General features: G+C 44.2%; 1 protein-coding gene across 1 annotated transcript in view; it reads right to left on the reverse strand.

Moving 5' to 3' along the window:
• Positions 1-409: 409 nt before the first annotated feature.
• Positions 410-22,851, reverse strand: part of LOC138763988 (uncharacterized) — a 326,058-nt gene continuing 303,616 nt past the window's right edge. The window contains exon 5 of the mRNA XM_069939114.1: positions 410-1,961. Within this exon, the coding sequence (XP_069795215.1) occupies positions 1,670-1,961 (292 nt within the window). The 3' untranslated portion in view covers positions 410-1,669. The remainder of the gene's footprint in view (positions 1,962-22,851) is intronic.

The raw sequence follows: 22,851 nt of genomic DNA on the forward strand, positions 1-22,851 counted from the left end.
GAATCTTATGACACCTGTATAAATCACCTTAAAAAGTGAGAACCCTCCCCCTGGGGCTTGTTCTTAACCCTGCTGTGTGCCCAATGGGCGCACACAATCGTTCAATGAGTTGAAAGTTAAAATTTGCATACTTAAAGAAGTGCACGAGTTTGCTACTTCCCTTAGGCTTCAATTGTTTACGCTGATTTTGGCTCATTTTAAGATCGGCCGCATACTAATGAGACAGGGAGAAGACTTGGGGAATATCTTGACATTAGCAAAATGCTCATGACATCGGGAGCAAACTCTCTCCTCTACTGAGACAGGAAACTTCAAGCCCAGGTTATATTTAACCCTGAGACTGCCTCAACTCAGTGTAAAGTGTAAACATTATTCACAGCAGTTTTAACCTGGGAATAATACACCACGCTAGATTCTACTTTTATTTTAATCAAAACATGAGATATTGGAAGATCACAGGCAAGGCCAGCATTTCAGAATTCTGAACTAGAAGGCAGATTGGCTGGGAGTGATCCTGGGTTTCAACATTGTCGGTAATTTAGTGGTACATGACAGTGCCAGATTTTTATTTTATCACTTTTAAGTTAAATTCCTCATTCCCATTGTGGAATTTCAACTCAATCAGTTCATGTCTCCAGATATTAACCTAGTTATGTAAACCACTATGCTAATTTTGTATTGGATGTGTGTAACAAAAAATTCTTGCAGACACATGGTTAAACAAATTCCTTAAAAATCAGGCAAGCATTTGGTACAATGGCCTTATCATGTGCAAGTATTAAACAGCAGTAAAGATTAACTGAAGTGTATACCAGTGACTGAGATATATAGGAAATGGCAAAATATATCCCATCTACTGCCAGGAGAATCATTAAGAAGGCATTTGTGGTTCCTCTTCCTGCGGTCTAACTCTGCCCGATTAGTTCAAGCTTCCCCAGTTGCTTCTCTCACTTTGTCCAGTGGCAGTCAGCGCAAGCATTTGGAGGCCCCTGTGCAGGAAATGAAATGATCCAACACTCCTACGGGCATGAAAGTGCCCATCTGGCATACAGGGCCATCTTACTTGAAGTGCACAGCCACACGTTTGAGACGTGGGGGGAGAAAAATAAAAGCAAAACATGAGGCATATTAACCTTTTTTTCAATTAGTGTTAGTATGGACCTGATGGACAGAAACACATTCCCAGAAGAAAAGAGTTAAATCTTTGAAGTTATGAAGTAATTTCTTTTACATAAAGTGCATTCATAAGGTTCAGTCTCAGCTGCACAGACTGCTGGAGTTCAATATAATATTTGGAAGTGAAGAAACAGTTAACTGAGAGATTAACTGAAACATCTAACCAGGTCTAAAAGTGCAAAGTGCCAGAGTTGTATTTAGGTGCTGCCTTGTGCGATGGCAATTTTGTCCTTCAGCATTTATTTTGGCGCTTTCAGTGATTCTGCAAGTTTGGGCAGGATTCTGATTTCTAATAAGTGTGGCAGCCTAGCCAACAAGTCTTGTGTTGATGATATTTCTTGTTCTCTCATTCTTTTAATTTTTCTCTCCCACCTCCCCATCTCCCCTACCCACCCCAATCCCCTCCTCTGTGTGCTTGCTTCTCCAGGGGAAACACTGTAGTTCTTATATTGGGTAGGCTTAAACTTCCTTGCAGTTTCATCTTCCCACTCATCTAGCAGAGCTCCCTCCCCAAAGAGTCGATCTGTTTTCTTTTGCTGCAAAGGTCTGGTGGGGCAGGTATCCTTGGCTCTTGGTCTTTGCCGTGAAGTTCCGCTTCGACATGCGGGTAGAGACCCAAGCTCTTGCTGGCATCTGTTCTACTCAGTGCAGCTGCAGTCGGAGTCTGACCAGGCAGCCTCAGAAGGTTCACGCGACTGTCACCTTTCTCCAAGGTCCTTTCCCTGATCGAGAACGAGGACATCTTGGCTCTGCTGTATCTACTGGAGAGGTAATAGATGAGGAACCTGGAATAAAGCACACACAAACACACATGGAACATTTCAATATGTTGCAAACATCTGTTTACATCTTACACAAAGATTATTTGGAAACCAGAGGTGCACGATTCTCATGAAATCGTCCTAACCCCTTGGAATAATAAAGAATGATATTGAAGGCAAAGTTGTGTAAATGGTGATGATATTTTGATAACCAAGTTTGTTTTTTCTTTTTCTCACTCTTTATCTTTCTATCTATCTTTTTCTCTTCTTTTATTTTGGGGATTATTATTTGGGGAGGGGGTTGGTGGGGTTTATTGGGGTATAATTTGTAGCAGGTATAATTAATTTGAATATATGATTGACATTTTCTGTATTTGGATACTAATACATGTTTGAAAATTTTAAATAAAATATTCAAAAAAAAAAGAAAGGGTGAGCAAATTTAAGTTAATGGGTCTCATTATCTTGGAGGACCCAACACAATAACGCCATCGTGAAGAAAACACGTCAGTGCCTCTAATTCCTTGGGAGTTTGCGGAGATTTGGAACGACTCCGGAAACCCTGGCAAATTTTGGTGGAAAGTGTGCTGACTGGTACGGGGACACCAACATCCCCGAGTGCAAAGCCCTGCAAAAGGTAGTGGAGAAAATCACAGGCAAAACCCTCCCCGTCATCGATAACATCCACAGGGAACGCTGCCATCAGAGAGCAGGAGCCATCATCAAGGATCCACATCACCCAGCACACACTCTGTTCTTGCTGCTACCATCAGGAAAGAAGTGCAGGTGCCACAAGACTTGCCCCACCAGGTTCAGGGAACAGCTGCTCCCCCTCCACCATCAGACTCCTCAACAACAAACTCAATCAGGAACTTATTTAAAGACTTACATTTGGAATTTATTGATTTTTTCCCCCTCTCTGTATTGCACTGTTTGTTTACATTTCTTTATTTGTTTCTACTTGTGTATGTTGAGACAGTACTTTTGGACTACCAATAAGTGGTGATTCAGCCTGGCCCACAGGAAAAAGAACCTCAAGGTTGTATGTATGTGATGTCATATATGTACTCTGACAATAAATCTGATTATTTACATTCAAATTTATTCTCAGAGTACATACATGATATCACATACAACCCTGAGATTCTTTATCTGTGGGTCAGGCTAAGTAATTTCTATTCCACTAACTGTAAACAGTACTTAAAGAAAGAGAGAACTGTAAACACGCTGTGCAAATGCAGATGAAGGTATAAATATACAGTAATAAATAATGAGTAATATTGGGTCCTTAAATGAGTCTCTGAATGAATCTATTGTTCAAAAATCTGAGGGTGGAGGGGTAGCAACTGTTCCTGAATCTGGTGGTACAAGTCTTGTGGCACCTGTACCTCCTTCCCGATGGCAGCAATGAGAACAGAGTTTTGCAGCCGGTCAGCACACTTTCCGCTGCACATCTGTAGAATTTCGCCAAGGTTTCCGATGACATACTTAACCTCCGCAAACTCTTGAGGAAGTAGAGGTGCTGGCATGCTTTCTTCACAATGACTTTAATATGATGGGTGTATGGATTATAAACCGTGTTCTACAAAATTACAGCCGCTATAAAAATTAACTAACTTGCATTTGTCACATTTTTCTACATGCCGGGCTAGTGAGATTAATCTGCTGCTGTATTTGCTGTTTACTGTTAGCTGGAGGGATGTATATTCAGACGCTCATTAACTCTTTATAGACAGACTCAATCCTCTCAGTCTCAGTTAAGGTGGAAAATGTTTGAATAAATTAATAATATTTAAACCAAAGGCTGTTTATGAGATACTAAAAGTTATAATTACACTTGAGATGCAAGAGAACCATTGAAGTGTTGAACAAGCACTGAAATCTTTCCAGATCAAGAAAGCAAACTCATGATTTTAAGCCTAGTAAAAAAAACGAGCAAACTATAATTCGATGTTAGTCCAAGTACAGAGTGTTTTTTTAAAAAAAAATCCCATCAGACAGTAGACTAGGCAACATCCTGCCTTTATATTGGCATAAATCAATGGTTTTCAAACTTTTTATTTCCACTCACATCTTTGGCTTGGCTTCGCAGACGAAGATTTATGGAGGGGGTAAAAGTTCACGTCAGCTGCAGGCTCGTTTGTACCTGACAAGTCCGATGCGGGACAGGCAGACACGGTTGCAGCGGCTGCAGGGGAAAATTGGTTGGTTGGGGTTGGGTGTTGGGTTTTTCCTCCTTTGCCTTTTGTCAGTGAGGTGGGCTCTGCGGTCTTCTTTAAAGGAGGTTGCTGCCCGCCAAACTGTGAGGCGCCAAGATGCACGGTTTGAGGCGAGATCAGCCCACTGGGGGTGGTCAATGTGGCAGGCACCAAGAGATTTCTTTAGGCAGTCCTTGTACCTTTTCTTTGGTGCACCTCTGTCACGGTGGCCAGTGGAGAGCTCGCCATATAACACGATCTTGGGAAGGCGATGGTCCTCCATTCTGGAGACGTGACCCACCCAGCGCAGCTGGATCTTCAGCAGCGTGGACTCGATGCTGTCGACCTCTGCCATCTCGAGTACTTCGACGTTAGGGATGAAAGCGCTCCAATGGATGTTGAGGATGGAGCGGAGACACATACCACCTTAAATATTCCCTATTGCATTTTTATCAAGCAAAATATTTTAATAACAATTGGGTGTGGAGCAGTGATTCTCAACCTTCCGTTCCCTCTCACATACCACCTTAAGTAAACTTTTACTAATAACAGAGCACCAGTGGCAAAGGTTGAAGACCACTGGTATAAATGACTGATTATGGGCTCAGGTTTACAAAGCGAAAAGTCTGACATGAGCTTCACCTCAAGAGGCTGGATTAATGAAAGCTTTGCGTTGAATTTGGAAGAAAAGCAATGCTTTTGTGGAAGCCATTCAGCCCATCTTCATGTGGCCACAAAGGCTTTGATGCTGACCCTTACTTGCCAGCTCTTGGTCCATGGAGCCAGGTTATGGTTCTTCAAAAGCTCACTCTGGTACATTTTAAATGCTTCCAATTTAATCCTTTCTGACGGTCACCAGTCATTCAGCCACAGAGAGATACATCATGGAAACAGGCTCTTTGGTCCATTTCATCTCAGCTGATGACTAACTAGCTACTTACATTATTCCAGTTTTAATCCCATTTTTTCCTGTTTTTTCCCCAAACTCCAAGATTTGACCACTTGCTTCTACACTGGGTCAATTTAAAATGTCATTTAACCTACTAACAGTGCATTTTTTTGGATGTGGGAGGAAGCTCAAGCACCTAGAGGAAGTACACGCAGCGATAGGGAGAATAGGCAAACTCAACACAGAGAGTACCAGAAGTCGGGATTGAACCCGGGTCTCTGGTGGTCTGAGGCAGCGGCTCTGTTTTCTGCGATGCTGTACTGCTAAAATTTTCTCATCTTCTTTCTTGGAAGAGAGTGAGTTTGGCAAATCTAAACAACATCTACAGGGGGCACCAGCGGAAACGAACCTGCTCATGATCAAAAGAAGCTCCAGAAGGTGGTGAATGTAGCTCAGGACATCACACAAACTTCCATCCCCATCCATGGGCTCCATCTACATCTCCACCTGCTAAGGAAAGGTGGCCAACATCTCTGAAGGACCCACCAAACCCCAGACCCATTCTCTTTTCCTCTCATTGGCGGCGGGGGCGGGGGGTGGGTATGGATTAAGTGTGTGAAAGCGCACACCAAGAGGCTTAGGGATGCTTATCTTCCCTGCAGCCATCAGGCTCCTGCACTGACCCATAAAAGTGCTATCTGCTTTTGTTTGGGTCTTCCTTTTCATTGCATTCCTTCTCTCTTCAGTATTGCTCTTTACATGGCTGTGAATGTTAGAGATGACCTGCCAGTCTGCTCGCAGAAGAACCATCTCACTGCCCTAGGCAGAAACGTAAACTCCTTCCACCACTGATCTTTGGGCTCTACTTTTCTGCTCTCTGCTGGGCGGGGTGGGGGGGTGGGGCGGGGAACGGGACTCTAGTCTTGTAGCATGGTTTTATTTTACTCCCTTGCTCTGTTGCATATCATGGCTGGGAGAGAAGGCAACCCCCGTTTCAAGTCCTCCCCTTGCAGCAATCAGGATGATCAGAAAGTGCCTGTTCTCTGACCTTTCCAACACTCTTATCAGAGGCATTTAGCAAGGGCTGCAACACAATAATGTAGCAGTGGCATAACTGCACAATGATTAGAATAAAGAGGGCTGTGTTCTGGGATCAGTAGATACTGCTTCCTGGCTAAAGCTGATTATCCACATGCTTCGAAAACGCAGCTGGTCCTGAAAAGCGACATTGCTCTGAAAGGGCAGGGGATTCCAGCGGTTACATAAGGAAACTCCACCATTAACTGTGCAGCGAGTGTCTGCACCATTCGTATGTACCTGGTTCAGGTGGCAGATAATTCAGAATTGGTGGAATCCTGTCTAATGGGTCACTGATAAAAGGATGTTGGTTACAAAAGCTGACGTAGTTACTCAGAAACTCTTCAAAACCACAAGGCACTGGGGACTAAAATCCCCATCATTGCCATTTAATAATTCTGTCGCAATGTGGTAACTGATCTGATAAGTGTCCTAACAGTAGTTATAATCAATAATGATTAAAAAGAGCCAATTTTGAATCCAGTTTTTAATGGAAAGTTACTGAATTTGGTAAAGAAAGATCTGCCACTGGGGGTCTGATCCCAGGCTGGGTTCAGTTGGGGTACTGGGTTTGGATGGCTGGTGGCCCAGGTTGGGTGCAGTTGGAGCACTGGGTTTGGATGGGTGGTGACCGTTGAGTCTGTAACATCTATCCTGGGCTGTGAGATGTAAGAGGGTTTGGATTAAGACCTCCAGTTGGGGCCTTGGTGCAGTAGAGAATCAGGAGATTGAGTTCTGAGGTCAGGTGTTGGGGAAGGGTATCAGGATTGGGGGGGGGGGGGAGGGAGGTGGGGGTGTTGCCAAAAGATAAATTTGCTCTGGGTCCCAATCTGGCATTGCATTGGGGAGATCAGGTTGACCCAGGATGCCCGTCGTAAAATGACAGCAGGGATATTGTGGTCTAAATTGCCCCACAATGCTCATGGGGAATGATGTCAGCTTGTACAAACTACTTGATATGGTGGGTAGTTGTGGCACCAACAACTTTCCCTGAACAGATCAGATGGGGTTTAGAAACACCTGGGTGTTATTTATTCATTCATTCATGGAATGTGGATATCACTGGCCATACCAACATTTAATGTCAAGATCGAATTGCCCTGAACAGAGAGGTCAATGACTCACAGAAACAGACTGTGGTAATATGTTTACTCCATTGTATATAGTTATCATTGTTAGATGTATATATGGAGCTGGCCCGCCAACGGGTAACTCATACCCTTTGACTCCTCCCCTGTGGTCCTGGGCCATAAAGGTCGAGCCACCTTTACCTTGACGCCATTCCTATCCTGGGATCTGGGCCAGCAAGGTTCTTCTGTGTATTAAAGCCTATCATTTCCTCAGCTTGTTTCAGTGGTTACCCTATACAGACCTTTCAGCCACAGTCTGTGCTGTGCATCCATTTACACTAAAATTAAGAATCAACCATCAAGGTAGGTCTACACCAGGGGTGGCCAATCTTTTAATTTTTAATTTCGACATACAACATGGTTACAGGCCATTTTGGCCCATGTGTGCATTACAGGGGTGCAGGTAATTGGGTGGCACGGACACGTGAGTCAAAATGGCCTGATACCGTGCTGTATGTCTAAATTAAAAATTAAAAGGTTGGCCACCCCTGCTCTAGAGTAACATATAGGCTGGACTGGATCAGGCATGATGTCAGAACTTACAAAACAGAAGGAGAAAGTTTGGCCCACCATAAATTTGTTGGTTTGTATCGAGCCTTATTCCACCTTCTTGCTCTATGAACCCTGCAGGTAATGGCTCTCGAAGTACCAGTCTGACCACATTTTAAGTGCCCACACCAATTCTTCCCATTTCTCTGCGGATTTCTTTAAGGAGAGCAGATTAGCGAAGCATATTTTTATTTTTAAAAAATCCCAAATCCACTAGTTTTTATTTAAATTAGCATTAAATGGCAGATCTATTTACTTGCTTGAATTGCGCTATCTGCTGTGGTAGGATTTGAACTCACAAATCTAGACCATGCGTTCAGATCTCTAGGTCTATTCCTGTTATTGAGAGCCCTCTCCCTCTCATAATCGCAATAATGATGTCCAAAAGATATCGAGCATAGGAGTTGGGATGTTATGGTCAAGTTGTATAAGACATTGGTGAGGCCAGATCTGGAGTATTGTGTACAGTTTTGGTCACCTAACTACAGGAAAGATATCAGGAAGATTGAAAGAGAGCAGAGAAGATTTTCAAAGATGTTACCAAGACTTTAGGAGGTGAGTTACAGGTGAAGGTTAAATAGGTTAAATTTTATTCCCTGGAGCATCAGAGAATGAGGGGAGATTTGAGAGAGATATTTAAAATTATGAAGGCTACAGATTGAAGAAATGCAAGCAGGCTTTTCCCACCGATACAAGAGCAAGAGGACATGTGTTGAGGGTGAAAGGGGAAATGTTGAAGGGGCAAATGAGGGAGAACTTCTTTACGCAGCGAGTGGTGACAGTGAGGAATGAGCTGCAAGCGGAAGTAGTGGATGCAGATTCGATTTTGACATTTAAGAAAAATTTGGACAGGTTCATGGATTGGAGGGGTATGGAGGGCTATGATCCAAGTGCAGACAGATCGAAGGGACTAGGCAGAATAATAATTTAGGATGGATAGATGGGCCTAACAGCCTGTTTCTATGCTCTAGTGTTCTATATTTTTATGGGTGTTTTTGTAAGGAACTGGGCTTCCTCATTCTATCGGTACTGGCATATCTTGGAATAATACTGCTCACGTATTCTGCAATCTATTATAAGGACTTGTGCGCTCGCTTTGGTGATTCTTTCCACTGCATCTCCATATGTTCAGCCCAAATGTCACTCAGCAAAGCATTGTGGGAAATACATTTGTGAAGAGCATCTGCTGTTGTGGAGGTTAATTGCTCAGAGAAGTCATAAACACAAAATGACATTGCCTCTTTCACCTGTCTGTTTAGTCCAGAACTCTCCATCCCAATCACAAGACTTTATAAAAGCTGAATCATCTGAATAAAGTGTGCTTGCGCTCCAATACCTCTAACATGGGAAAAATGTTCCAAGATAGCATGTGGAAGCCAATCAGTCAAATATCAGCATCCACTTTGGGACACATTCACAGTATAGCTCTGCAGCTCGGTAAATCTCCAGTTGAACTACTCTTGGAATATTGTGTTCAGTTCTGGTCGCCTCATTACAGGAAGGATGTAGAAGCTATGGAGAGGGTGCAGAGGAGATTTATGAGGATGTTGCCTCAATTGGAAAATATCTTCTGAGGCAAGTTTAGAGCTTAGAGGGGACTTCAAGGTCTGCAAGATTATGAGAGGCATAGATAAGGTAGACAGTCAGCTCCTTTTTTATCGCAGAGCAGGAGAAGAAAACATGAGAGGAGATATGTACAAAGTTAAGCGAGGAAAGTTTAGGGGAGACATTAGGGGTTGTAGTGCCTGAATGCATTGCCAGGGGTGCTGGTGGAGGCTCGATCAATAGGGGAATTTAAGGGACTCATAGAAATGGATGAAAGAAAAATAGAGGGTTATAAGGTGGGGAGGGTATAATTTTCTTTTTAGTTATATATTACAGCACAACATTGTGGGGTGAAGGGTCTCTAATTATGGTAATGTTCTATGTTCAAAGACTGAATTGAATTATTTAATGCCACCTCTACTAGGATAGAGTTAAGGGCTTTGATTTGTGTGCTATCCAGGCAAATCAACTCATGCAGCAGGGTGTCTTCACTCCATCGAGGACATATACATGAGGCAGTGTATTAAAAAAACAGCCTCTCTCCTCAAAGACCCCCACCACCACCCAGGCCATGCCCTCTTCACTCTGCTACCATGGGGAAAAAGGTACAGGAGACTAAAGACGAGCACTCAATGGCACAAGGACAGCTTCTTCCCCGCTGCCATCAGATTCGTGAATAATCAATGAACCAAAGACACCGCTTTACTTTTCCTGCACTATTAAGTTTTTAAAATATTTATTGTTGTAAGATGTTTATAATATGATATTGCTGCAAACACCGAATTTCGAGACTTGTTCATGACAATAAATTCTGATTCAGGCAGTGCAATAATTAATAAATGACTAAGTAGGGAATCGTGTTACAATAATTTAAATAGCGCACACTATAGAGAAAGTTACAAGAATGGTGAAAGGTCAAGGTAAAAGTACAGTTCAAAATAGTGGAAAGGCATCATTTTTTTGCCAGCGAGGGGTCTGCAGAAATACAGAGGCTGCACTGCAAGATTAGCCGCAGAAAGGGCGGCCAGATTACCGTCTGCCAAGAAGTATATAAAAGAATTCCAGAAAAAGGTCTCGTGGACAGATGAGACCAGGATTAATCTATATCAGTGATGGCAAGAGCAAAGTGTGGAGGTGGAAAGGAACTGCCTAAGGTGAAAAGCCACAGTTTGTGTCGTGTAGCCTCTGTATTTCTGTTCATGAAGTCTTCTGCGGACAGTTGTCATTTACACGTCCACACCTGCCTCCTAGAGAGTGCTTCTGATCTGTCGGACATAAGTTTGGGGATGTTTCTTCATTATGATGAGAATTCTTCTGTCATCACCAGTGGAGATCTTCCATGGAATACCTGTCCCTTTGCCATTACTGAGCTCACCAGTACCCTCTTCTTAATGATGTTCCAAACTGTTGATTTTGGTAATCCTAAGGTTTATTCTTGTTTTTAGCCCCATAATGGCTTATTTGACTTTCTGATCCTCATGTGGAAAAATGTAATCTACAGATTACAAAGATGATCAAAAGCTTAGAAGCAAGCCTAGCTCTCTTATACCTGCACCAACAAAGCAATTCAACAAATGAAGCAGGTCCACAAAACAAACATTGATGCTATCAGGCATACACAGATGTGATCACACTACGTTCATTCTTGGGTCGTATTAGTCATAATACTGGAGATGTAGAAACTTCGTGATCCACTCAACAAGCTCCTTACTAAGGTTAGCAAGTGGAATTGGGCTTCAAAATGTCAAGAGTACTCACAAACTCCTGTGAAGCCATATGGCCCAAACATTATGGTGCCCTGAAATGAGGGGACTATGTATAAAAAGTTCAAAACTAAATGCATACAAATAACCTTGAATAAAATCTGGAATGTGCACTTGAATTACATAGAAATTGTCTGGTTACTAATTTAAAACTGTGGAGCACAGGGGGAAATAAAGGAAAAAAGTGTATTTGTCCCAAATATTATGGAGGGCATTGTAAGAGTCTGATAACAGCAGGGAAGAAACTGTCCTTGAATGTGGAGGTTTGTATTTTCAAGCCTGATGTAAAAGGGAGTTGAGGTGGGAAGGATGGGATGTTTGCAGCTTTCTTAAGACAGGAATTCCTCAGGAATTTGCAGAGGTTTGGTATGACACCAGAAACCCTGGAAAATTTCTACAGATGTATGATGGAAAGTGTGCATCACAGTCTGATATGGGGACATACATAACCCTGAGTGGAAAGCCCTGCAAAAGGTAGTGGACACAGTCCAGGACATCACGTGCAAATCTTCTCCACCATCTGGAACATCTACAGGGAACGTTGCTGTCGGAAAGCACCACAGCAATTGTCAAGGATCCACACCACCCAGAAAACGCTCTGTTCTCGCTGCTACCATCAGGAAATGGGTACAGGTGCCCCAAAACTTGCACCACCAGGTTCAGGAACGGCGCCCCTCCACCAACAGACTCCTCAACGACAAACGTAATCAGGGACTCCTTTAAAGACTCTTACTTTTGCACTTTATTGATTTTTTTTCTCTTTGTATTACACAGTCAGTTTATTTACATTTCTTTATTTGTTTACATGTGTATGTTGAGTACAGTTTTTTTTGCACTACCAATTAGTGGTAATTCTGCCGTTCCCACAGGAAAAGGAATCTCAGGATTGCATGTGATGTGATGTATGTATTCTGACAATAAACCTGTAATCTGTGCTGATGGACAGGAGGTGGTTTTGTGTTACAGCTTGAGCTGCATTTACAACACGTTGCAGTTACTGCACCAAACTGCGATGCATCTGGGGACAGGATGTGTCACGATGCTGAATCTGCAACGAAACCTTGGGCAGGTGCTGAATTTCCTCAGGTTCTGATAAAATAGAATAATTGATGCGATTTCTTGGTCATAATGTCAATGTGGTTGGTCTAGGACATGTTGGAGACCATTCACTCCATCGATTCGATGAGGGCAACCCCATCAATCCCATTCTCTCACTTACTTCCCCTGAAACTGATTCTCTCTTGTGCCCCCATTGCTTCTCCTGCTTCCTCCCTCTAGGTGATCCACAGCAGCTATTTAAGCTACCAACCCATGTCTTCGGGATGTTGGAGGAAACCCGCTCAGTCAAAGGGAGAGTGCGTAAACTCGACTCGGACAACAGCTGAGGTCAGGATCAAACCCTGGAGGTGTGAGGCAGCAGCACAGAGGTGCTGTAACACCGTGTCATCAGTGAGCAGGTTCCTCAAAAAAGGCAAGGGATTTGCAGGATCAGAGATATGAAAGAAGGGAATCCCAGAAGGCCCTGTCAAGAATTTCCCTGTCAAATACTCCATGAATGTTTTTCTGTTTCAGTACTACCACTCCCAATAATTTATTTGCATTCTTTATTTTCTTTCTGTTTTTGATGGCAATTATTGCAAAATGATTTGCTTGCATTGAAGAGATGTTAATCAGTATTAACCCCAAGAGTAGCAGCTGCAATGAATTTTGAAGCCATCTCATCCTGGCTGTTATGTAGACACCGTGCCAAAACTTTCATTACCAATGTGATTCTCTGTCTGAAGCAAACAATGAGAGGGACTCGACAGAATCCATGGAGAGAAACAGTCAATGTTTTGGGTTGGGACACTTTATCAAGGCTAAAGTGGGAAAGGGAGATTGCAAGTATCCAAAGGATTTAATTTAAAAAAAAATTATGGATACAGTGCAGTAACAGGCCCTTCTGACCCAGGAATCCATGTCGCACAAATACACTAATTAACCTTCAAACACCATGTGTCCTTGGAACGTTGGAGGAAACCTGAGTACCTAGTGATAACTCATGTGGTCATGGTGAAAACATACAAATTCCTTACAGACGGTGCCAGATTTGAACCCAGGGCTCTGGTGCTTTAATAGCATTTTTGTGCTAACTGTATCGCTCATTATGCCACTGAGTTCCTCCTCCCTCTGCATTTGCTGTGTTTTTCGGACTAAAAATTCAGTTGGAGATTATTTGACAAAACCAAATGCTTACAGTATGGATATGGAGCATTCATGGCATAGATAAGGTCGAGAGCAACTGTCTTTTTTTCCCAAGATGGGAGCAGTTAACACCAGAGGAAATCTGTACAAAAAATGAAGGGAGGAAGTTTAGGGGAGATGTCAGGGGTAAGTATTTTTTCACAGAGTTGTGGGTGCATGGAATGCCTTGCCAGGGGTGATGGTGAGGCTGAAACATTAGGGACATTTAAGAGACTCTTAGACACATGGATAAGGTAGGGAGGGTTTAGTTTTTTTTTGGTAGATATATATGGGTCTGCACAACATTATGGGCTGAAGGGCTTGACCTGAGCTGTATTGTTCTATTCTTCCCATTCTGCCATGCCATCCCCTGGATGAGCCATCTAGACTGGCATTCTCAATGGAATCCATACAGCCTTTCTGGGGACCACAGCACTTTTAAGGGGAGTGATGGATTTAAACCATAAATTTTTTTTGTTATTTTATGTAGGCAGTAGGAGAGAAGTGTGGGGTGGGGGGAATCAGCAAAACTTAATTGGGAAAGGGATCCATACACATTGGCCAGAGCCAAGAAAAGGTTGAGATGGCTGACCCAGACAATTCCATTTGCTGTCTCTTCCCCACTCTTTGAAACTGCAAAAAAACAATCATGTGGTTTTATTCTCTTTTGAATGTGTTAATTCTCTTTGGAACGTGAAGATTAAATCTATATCTACCACCCTTGTGGGAGAATATTCCAGATCAGGCTTGTTCACAAAAGGGTTTGGAAAATGCCTGGTGTTCTGAGCAATGTTTCTCCTCTAGCCGGCATTAGTGCAAGCACCACACAACCCGGGGAAAGAAAAGAAGTTAAACAATAAAATCTGCAGATGCTGGGACACAGTGCAATGCAGGAGAGTGCTGGTGAAACTCAGCAAGTCACACAGACTGCATAGGAAGTTGAGGGAAACGTTGCAGGCCTGAGATCTTCGGTGGGTTTGCGGAAACTCAGGCAGTGGCCTGATTAAAATAGTGGGGGAGGGAGAAAGATGAGAGAGAGAAGGGGGAGTCTAACAAATAAGAGGGTAGAAGAGGAGGAAGTAGAAATGGGGAGAGGGTAGCTGTCTGATAGCAGACGGGGTTGGAGAGCTGGCAGAAAGGAGACAGAGGGGTAGTGAATGAGAGAGATCAGGAAAGAGGCTTTACAGAAATTGGCAGTTGATATTGATGCCATGTCCTTGGAGACTGCAGTTTCCAAATATAAGATATTCCTCCATTTGGCGGGTGGCCTCAGTTTGGCAGTACACGATTCCATGGACCGACATGTCCGTATGGAAATGGTGTGTGAAATTGAAGTGGTTGTCCACTGGTAGTTCCTTGCTGTTGACAGAGCACAGATACTCAAGAAGATGATCTCCCAATCTGCATCCAGTCTCCCCGATGTCGAGGAGGTAGCATCAGACATAGTCAATGACCCCTACAGATTCACATATATCCCCTTTCTCAGACAAGAAGAAGCTTTTCCCATTTCCTCTTCCCCAGGCCAAACATGAAATTGGGGAAAAGATACAACAGAGGAAAATCGCTGGGGACAAACTACCAACGACCCTCCTCCAAAGTAGGTTGTGAATGGGTGGAATTTCAGTGCATCTTTTTGTGAGTAGATCTTGTTTGAATGAGTGCAGCTTCAACACTGACAAGCTCACCACCTTCTAGGATTAAGCTGGTGCTCACTTGATAAGCAACCTATCCACCACACTAACCATTCAGTCCCTTCATTGCTAGAACATTGTCGCCCAATTAAGTATTGTCCACTTGCCAAATTCATTGCAGTTACTTGGCCAACTATTCTGGCAGCGCTCTGTGATCTTGAATACGTGGAAGGATAAGGGCAGCAGGCACACGAAGCACCATTGCCAGCAGGTTCGCTGCTTGGCTTGGGAATGTATGGATGGTCCTTCATCACCATTGGAGGGCATTTATTTTCAGAGCTCATCTCGAAACACTCAGGCCATGTCCCATGAGCAAAGTCCAAAGTTGCAATCTCAAAGGCATCCCCTGAAGTGGTGAGGCCAGAGCTCATGGTGCCAATTCAGAAGATCATGGGTCCCAAAGCACAATCCCCTGGAGAAACTCAGTGGGTTGACAGCATCAATGAGAAGCAAAGAGTTGTCAGTGTTTCAGGCTGAAACCTTTCTTTGCATTCTGGCTTGAAACACTGACTGTTCTTTTTCCACCACTGAAGCTGTTCAACCCTCCGAGTTGCTCCAGCAGATTGTGTCTTGCCCCAGATTCCAGCGCCTGCAGTCTCTCTTGTGCCTCCATAATGTGGGTCCAGGTTGGCTGCTCCTCCCTGCTTCTTAAGTCCTACTAACCTCTTACTCTCTTCACCCTGATGGGTGCAAATCAAATTGTCCTTGAGCCTCTTCTGTTGTTCGTCCCTCATTCTTGATTAGAATATAGAGCACAGTGCATGTTCTTCAGCCCATAATGTTGAGCTGATCTCTCTCTCTCTAAAAAAAAACCTGAAACCCTCTCTGTCTTGTGACCCTCTATTTTTCTTTCAGCCATGCATAGGCACATAGCCATACATTCCCAAGCCAATGCCCCCATTGTTTCAGCCTCCACCACCATCCCTGGCAATGCATTCCATGCACCCACAACTCTCTGTATAAAACTAAATAAAATGAAACAACCCTGATTTCTCCCCTAAACCTGCCTCCCTTCACATTGTCATTGAAAGTGGGCCTGTAGGTGCAGCAGGTGGTGAGGAAGGTGAATGCTATGTTGGCATTCACAGCAAGAGGATTTGAGTACAGGAGTACAGAGACCCTGCTACAGCTGTACAGGGCCTTGGTGAGACCACATCTGGAGTACTGGGTGCAGTTTTCGTCTCCTTATCTGAGGAAGGACATCCTCACCATGGGGGGGGGGGGGGTGCAGAGAAGGTTCACTAGACTGATACCAGGGATGGAAGGGCTTGCATATGAAGAAAGGCTGGATAGACTAGGCTTGTATTCTCTGGAATTTAGAAGATTGAAGGGGGAATCTTATAGAAACATATAAAATTCTTAAAGGTTTAGACAGACTAGATGCAGGTAGGTTGTTTCCAGTGCTAAGAAAAACTAGAACCAAGGGTTACAGTTTAAGGATAAGGGGGAAGTTTTTTAGGACTGAGATGAGGAAATATATCTTCTCTCAGAGGGTGGTGGATCTGTGGAACTCTTTGCCACAGGAAGTAGTTGAGGACGGTTCCTTGTCAATATTTAAGAATAGATTAGATTTTCCCCTTGTGGCTAAGGGGATGAAGGGGTATGGGGAGAAGGCAGGAACTGGGTACTGATCAGCCATGATCATATTGAATGGCAGTGTAGGCTTGAAGGGCTAGATGGCCTACTCCTGCACCTATTTTCTATGTTTCTATACTATTTATCCTCTTGTGTTTGCTACACCTCCCCTCCCGCCATGGGAAAAAGGTGCCGACTATCCACCTGATCTCTCATAATCGAGGACCTCTATTAAGTCACCTCTCACCCTTCTCTCCCCAAAGGGAAAAGCTCCAGCTCTGCTAACCTTTGCTTCATTAAACATATTTTCCAATCCAGGCAACATCCTGGTAAATCTACTCTGCACCCACTCTGTAGCTTTCACCTCATTCATGTAACGAGATGACCAGAACTGAACACAATATTCCAAGTCTGGTCTCACCAGAGTTTTATAGAACTGCAACATTACCTTATGATCCCTGAACTCAATTCCTCAATAATGAAGCCCAAATGCGATAGGCTACAATAGGTATTCATTAGTATTGCAATGTGTTTAAAAAGGGGGCTGGTTAGACCAATCCAGTGTTGAAAATTCCTTTCACACAGGCAATCAAAAGTGTAAGGATGCTGGGCTATCAGTGGCTCTTGGCATGTACCTCATGAGTAAACATAAGGATTTTCTTTCAAGACCTAAATTAATACAGCAATTATGGAGCCAACTGGCAGTTTAAGTGTTGGAGATTTACTTAACTTGCAGAGATTGAATGTAAAGGTTCTAAAAAGAACCTTTTCAGATCTTCATTCACAGTAGGTGCATTGCTATAATCGCACATCTATATAACAGGGGAGAAGAGAGTTCCCACGGTGCCTGGGTTCGATTTCTCCTTGAGTGGAGATTAGAAAATTGAGTGGCTCATCCTTTGGCCCCCCTCGAAATAGGACATTTTTTTTACTTCATTGACTAACGGATAGGGCATCATTTACAAGACCTCATTTGTTTTCCAGCTCTAATGGGTCTTGTCGTGCTGATGCCAAGTTTAAGGGTCATGATTCTCGGCTCTCTTGGATGCCCAGCAACCTTATTGCAGCAGAAAATTTCAAATTCAATTTCCATCAGGGCAGCGAGGAAAAATGTGGGATTCATTCTGGGAAATGAAAGTCTTGGCAAAGCAGCAGGTTCTAAATTTGGCTTGAATTTGAATAAAACCCATCTGCATAATTTAGGTAGTGTTATTTAATTCACATTCGATCTAAATTAAATGAGTCCATGCAAATAACATTAAGAAAATGAGCAGGAAATGAGTACTACAATTCACTGTTGTTAGGAACTGGCCAAATACACTGGGGACTAAATTCAATAGCCCCGAAAATGATCTCAATGTGTCATTAACTGCACTGTTCATGAGCCTCAGCAGTGGCCCAGTATGGTGAGTGGCTGTGACCAATTAAAAGTAGCCTGCATTGCTTAAAGTCAGCCTTCAGCAGGTGTTGACAGTGGTGCAGGAAGGGAATCTGACCCAGGAAATCAAAGAGAGGGATCCAAGGATTTCCGATGTTGCAGTGGAGGCCTGGGTGAAGGATGTGGGAGTTAGGAAAGCTGTCCTCTATCCAGAGGAGAAACAGGAAGCTCACAGAGGAAAGGCAAAGGGAGTCAATGCTTAAAGTTGAGTCACACGTAAAAGTTTATTATCATCTGATTATACAAGTCTTTGGCTTGGCTTCGCGGACGAAAATTTATGGAGGGGGTAAAAAGTCCACGTCAGCTGCAGGCTCGTTTGTGGCTGACAAGTCCGATGCGGGACAGGCAGACACGGTTGCAGCGGTTGCAGGGGAAAATTGGTGGGTTGGGGTTGGGTGTTGGGTTTTTCCTCCTTTGCCTTTTGTCAGTGAGGTGGGCTCTGCGGTCTTCTTCAAAGGAGGTTGCCGCCCACCAAACTGTGAGGCGCCAAGATGCACGGTTTGAGGCGTTATCAGCCCACTGGCGGTGGTCAATGTGGCAGGCACCAAGAGATTTCTTTAGGCAGTCCTTGTACCTTTTCTTTGGTGCACCTCTGTCACGGTGGCCAGCGGAGAGCTCGCCATATAACACGATCTTGGGAAGGCGATGGTCCTCCATTCTGGAGACGTGACCCATCCAGCGCAGCTGGATCTTCAGCAGCGTGGACTCGTATGCAGTATATATAAAATAAATACATTTTGTTTAATAAATAGTAGAGTCTGGGAGGGTTTGTATGAGCAGTTCAGCATGGTTGGCATAGCTGTTAGTGCAACGCCTTTACAACGCCAGCCATCGGGAACAGGGTTCGAATCCCATGCTGTCTGTAAGGAGTTTGTTCGTTCTCCCTGTGACTACACAGGTTTTCCCTGTGGGCTCCGGTTTCCTCCCACTGTTTAAAATGTACCAGGGTGGTTGTAGGTCAATTGAGTGCAATTGGGTGGAACGGGGTCGTGGGCCGAAATGGCCTGCTACTGTGCTGTACTTCTAATTTTAAAAATTAAATTAATTAAAATGAAAAGTAGTCTCAGTGTGTCTGGGAAGAAGATATTTCTCAGCCTGGTGGTTCTGGCTCTGATACTCCTGTGTCTTTTCTCCAACAGGAATATCTGAAAGATGCTGTGCGCGGGCTGGTAAGGGTCTGCAATGATTTTGTGCGCCCTCTTCAAACAACGATCCCAGAGATAATGTGGATGATGGGGGAAAGGGAGATGCCAGTGATCCTCTCCGCCACTCTTATGGTGGATTGATCTCTGATCCAATGCTCTGCAGCAGCCATACAACACTCTGATGCAGCCAGATATGACACACTCATTGGAGCTCCTGCAGAAGGTCAACATAATGCTGACCAATAGCCTTGCCCACTTCTGTCTTCTCAGGAAGTGCAGTCGCTGTTGCACCTTCCTGACAAGTGAGGAGATGTTGAGTGTCCATGATAAGTTACTTCTAAAGTGGACTCCGAGGAACTTGTTGCTCTCTACTCTCTCCACTGCTGAGTTATTAATGAGTAGTGGAGGGTGGCCATTCCTGGTTCTCCTGAAGTCCACGATCATCTCCTTTGTCTTCCCCACATTGAGACTCAGGTTGTTATTCTCAAACCATATCACAAGATTTTCCACTTCTACCCTGTAGTGCGACTCATCGTTGTTGCAGTTGAGGCCGACGACTGTTGTGCCATCTGCAAACTTGATGACACTGTTGGAGCTGGATCTGGTGATGGAGTCGTGGGTCAGTAGCATGAACAGGGGTGGGCTGGGCACATCGCCATGAGGTGCACCAGTGCACAATGATATCACATAAGTGGCCACATGATCTTCATACAGCAACAGAATCATTAGCCTCGGACACTACCCACTGGCTCACTGCATCACTCGTTATCTACAAACCATCCACACTCACCTTCGTCCCTGATGGTGCTCCCATATGTTTAGCACCGGTGCAAGCCGCATGGCTATGTCTCATTGTTTGGACCTTGACCAGATATTCAGGCATACCAACCATATCAGATTGCACAACACCACGCCCATCCACTTCTTTTTCTCTGGAAGAAACTGTGATATGTAGCCAAAGGCAGCTAGGACAGGAACACCTACATGCTCAATGCCCTCAAGGAACATTGCAATGGACCATATCAGAATCGCTAGTGTACAGATTACGATGAATAACAGGGCAGAGACTATTGAGTGCAACTTTCTGCTCATACTTAATACCCCGCCTCCTCACCTCCCAGTTTCCTTTAACCCCACAATCTCTTCTGATTTGCAGGTGGTATGCATCTTTCACTTTCGCCTTTCTGCCTCAAACTCACTTGCATCCTTGTTCTTCAAAACAAGCTCAGCTACTAAAGTCAGTTTCCCTATTATTAGTTTGCTCTTCAAGGTTTCAAGGTTCATTTTATTGTCATGTGATAATACATTCAAAATGTAATATACATCACATACTTTAACTTTTGTCCATGGTAAGGCATGCAAAGAGTCGCTATGAGCATGGCCCAGTGCCCAGTGGAAGGAAAAGAGAGTCCCTTCAGAGTAATTGAGTGTCCATGGATTCACCTCATAGATTCCTGTTTAATCCATCAGCACTTGGGGAGACATTGCAACAAAAGTCCATTAAGGCTTTAACTTTAATGCCTCCCTTCTATGCTCATTGACCTGTCATATGCATCATGGCTTGTGGAAGACAGCTGTTGTTTGGGGCTCAAGAGTGTTCCTGCAGCCAGTACAAGACTCTTAATATCTGATCAAACTGGAGTACAGAATAATATACGTACCAACACTATCATTTACCCATTATGTTTGAATTGGTGAAGTATATGTGAGGCTAGGATAGCACTGAAAGAGCAATGCTGCTGGGAGGCTGGGTAGGGCAAGGTCACAAATGAGTTCTGTTGATGTGACTGCTGAATGGTCAGATTCATAGGACATAGAACACTACAGGCCCTTTGGCGCTCAATGTTGTGCCGACCCATATTCTTTGGCTTGGCTTCGCGGACGAAGATTTACGGAGGGGTAATGTCCACGTCAGCTGCAGGCTCGTTTGTGGCTGACAAGACCGATGCGGGACAGGCAGACACGGTTGCAGCGGTTGCAAGGGAAAATTGGTTGGTTGGGGTTGGGTGTTGGGTTTTTCCTCCTTTGTCTTTTGTCAGTGAGGTGGGCTCTGCGGTCTTCTTCAAAGGAGGTTGCTGCCCGCCGAACTGTGAGGCGCCAAGATGCACGGTTTGAGGCGAGATCTGCCCACTGGCGGTTGTCAATGTGGCAGGTACCAAGAGATTTCTTTAGGCAGTCCTTGTACCTCTTCTTTGGTGCACCTCTGTCTTGGTGGCCAGTGGAGAGTTCGCCATAGAACACGATCTTGGGAAGGCGATGGTCCTCCATTCTGGAGACGTGACCTACCCAGCGCAGTTGGATCTTCAGCAGCGTGGATTCGATGCTGTCGGCCTCTGCCATCTCGAGTACTTCGATGTTGGTGATGAAGTCGCACCAATGAATGTTGAGGATGGAGCGGAGACAACGCTGGTGGAAGCGTTCTAGGAGCCGTAGGTGATGCCGGTAGAGGACCCATGATTCGGAGCCGAACAGGAGGGTGGGTATGACAACGGCTCTGTATACGCTAATTTTGTGAGGTTTTTCAGTTGGTTGTTTTTCCAGACTCTTTTGTGTAGTCTTCCAAAGGTGCTATTTGCCTTGGCGAGTCTGTTGTCTATCTAAAAGTACTAAACCCTCCCTACCCCGTAACCCTCTATTTTTCTTCCATCTATGTGCCTGTCTAAGAGTCTCTTAAATTCCCCTAATGTTTTATCCTCAACCACCATCCCTCACATGGAATTCTGGGCACCCATAACTCTCTGTATATATTAAAAAAACTTACCCCGATGTCTCCCTTAAACTTCCCTCACTTCACTTTGTACAGATGTCCTCTGGTTTTTGCTATTCCTCCCCTGGGAAACAGGTGCTGACTGTCCACCCTGTCTATGCCTCCCATAATGAAATCTTCAAGAGCGTTTACCTTACACTTATAATGGCACAGTGCTCAGCCCTGTGGATCCACAGCAACTCCCATATGAGTTATCCCATTCCCTGAATCACTGCATTTTAACTGTTGGTGGGATGTAGATAGGTGGAGCCCATATAACCATATAACCACTTACAGCACAGAACAGGCCAGTTCGGCCCTACTAGTCCATGCCGTAACAAATCCCCACCCTCCTAGTCCCACTGACCAGCACCCGGTCCATACCCCTCCAGTCCTCTCCTATCCATGTAACTATCCAGTCTTTCCTTAAATGTAACCAATGATCCCGCCTCGACCACGTCTGTCGGAAGCTCATTCCACATCCCCACCACCCTTTGCGTAAAGAAATTTCCCCTCAGGTTCCTCTTATAATTTTCCCCCTTCAATCTTAAACCATACCCTCTAGTTTGAATCTCCCCCACTCTTAATTGAAAAAGCCTATCCACATTTACTCTGTCTGTCCCTTTTAAAATCTTAAACACCTCTATCAAGTCCCCCCTCAATCTTCTACGCTCCAGAGAAAAAAGCCCCAGTCTGCACAACCTTTCCTTGTAACTCAAACCTTGAAATCCTGTCAACATTCTCGAGAACCTTCTCTGCACTCTCTCTATTTTGTTTAATTTGGTGACCAAAACTGTACACCGTACTCCAAATTTGGCCTCACCAATGCCTTGTACAATTTCATCATAACCTCCCTACTCGTGAATTCAATACTCCGATTTTTGAAGGCCAACATTCCAAATGCCTTCTTTACCACACCATCTACCTGAGTATCAGCCTTGAGGG

The sequence above is a fragment of the Narcine bancroftii genome, chromosome 5, assembly GCF_036971445.1.
Source record: "Narcine bancroftii isolate sNarBan1 chromosome 5, sNarBan1.hap1, whole genome shotgun sequence".
In the NCBI taxonomy this organism is placed as follows: Eukaryota; Metazoa; Chordata; class Chondrichthyes; order Torpediniformes; family Narcinidae; genus Narcine; species Narcine bancroftii.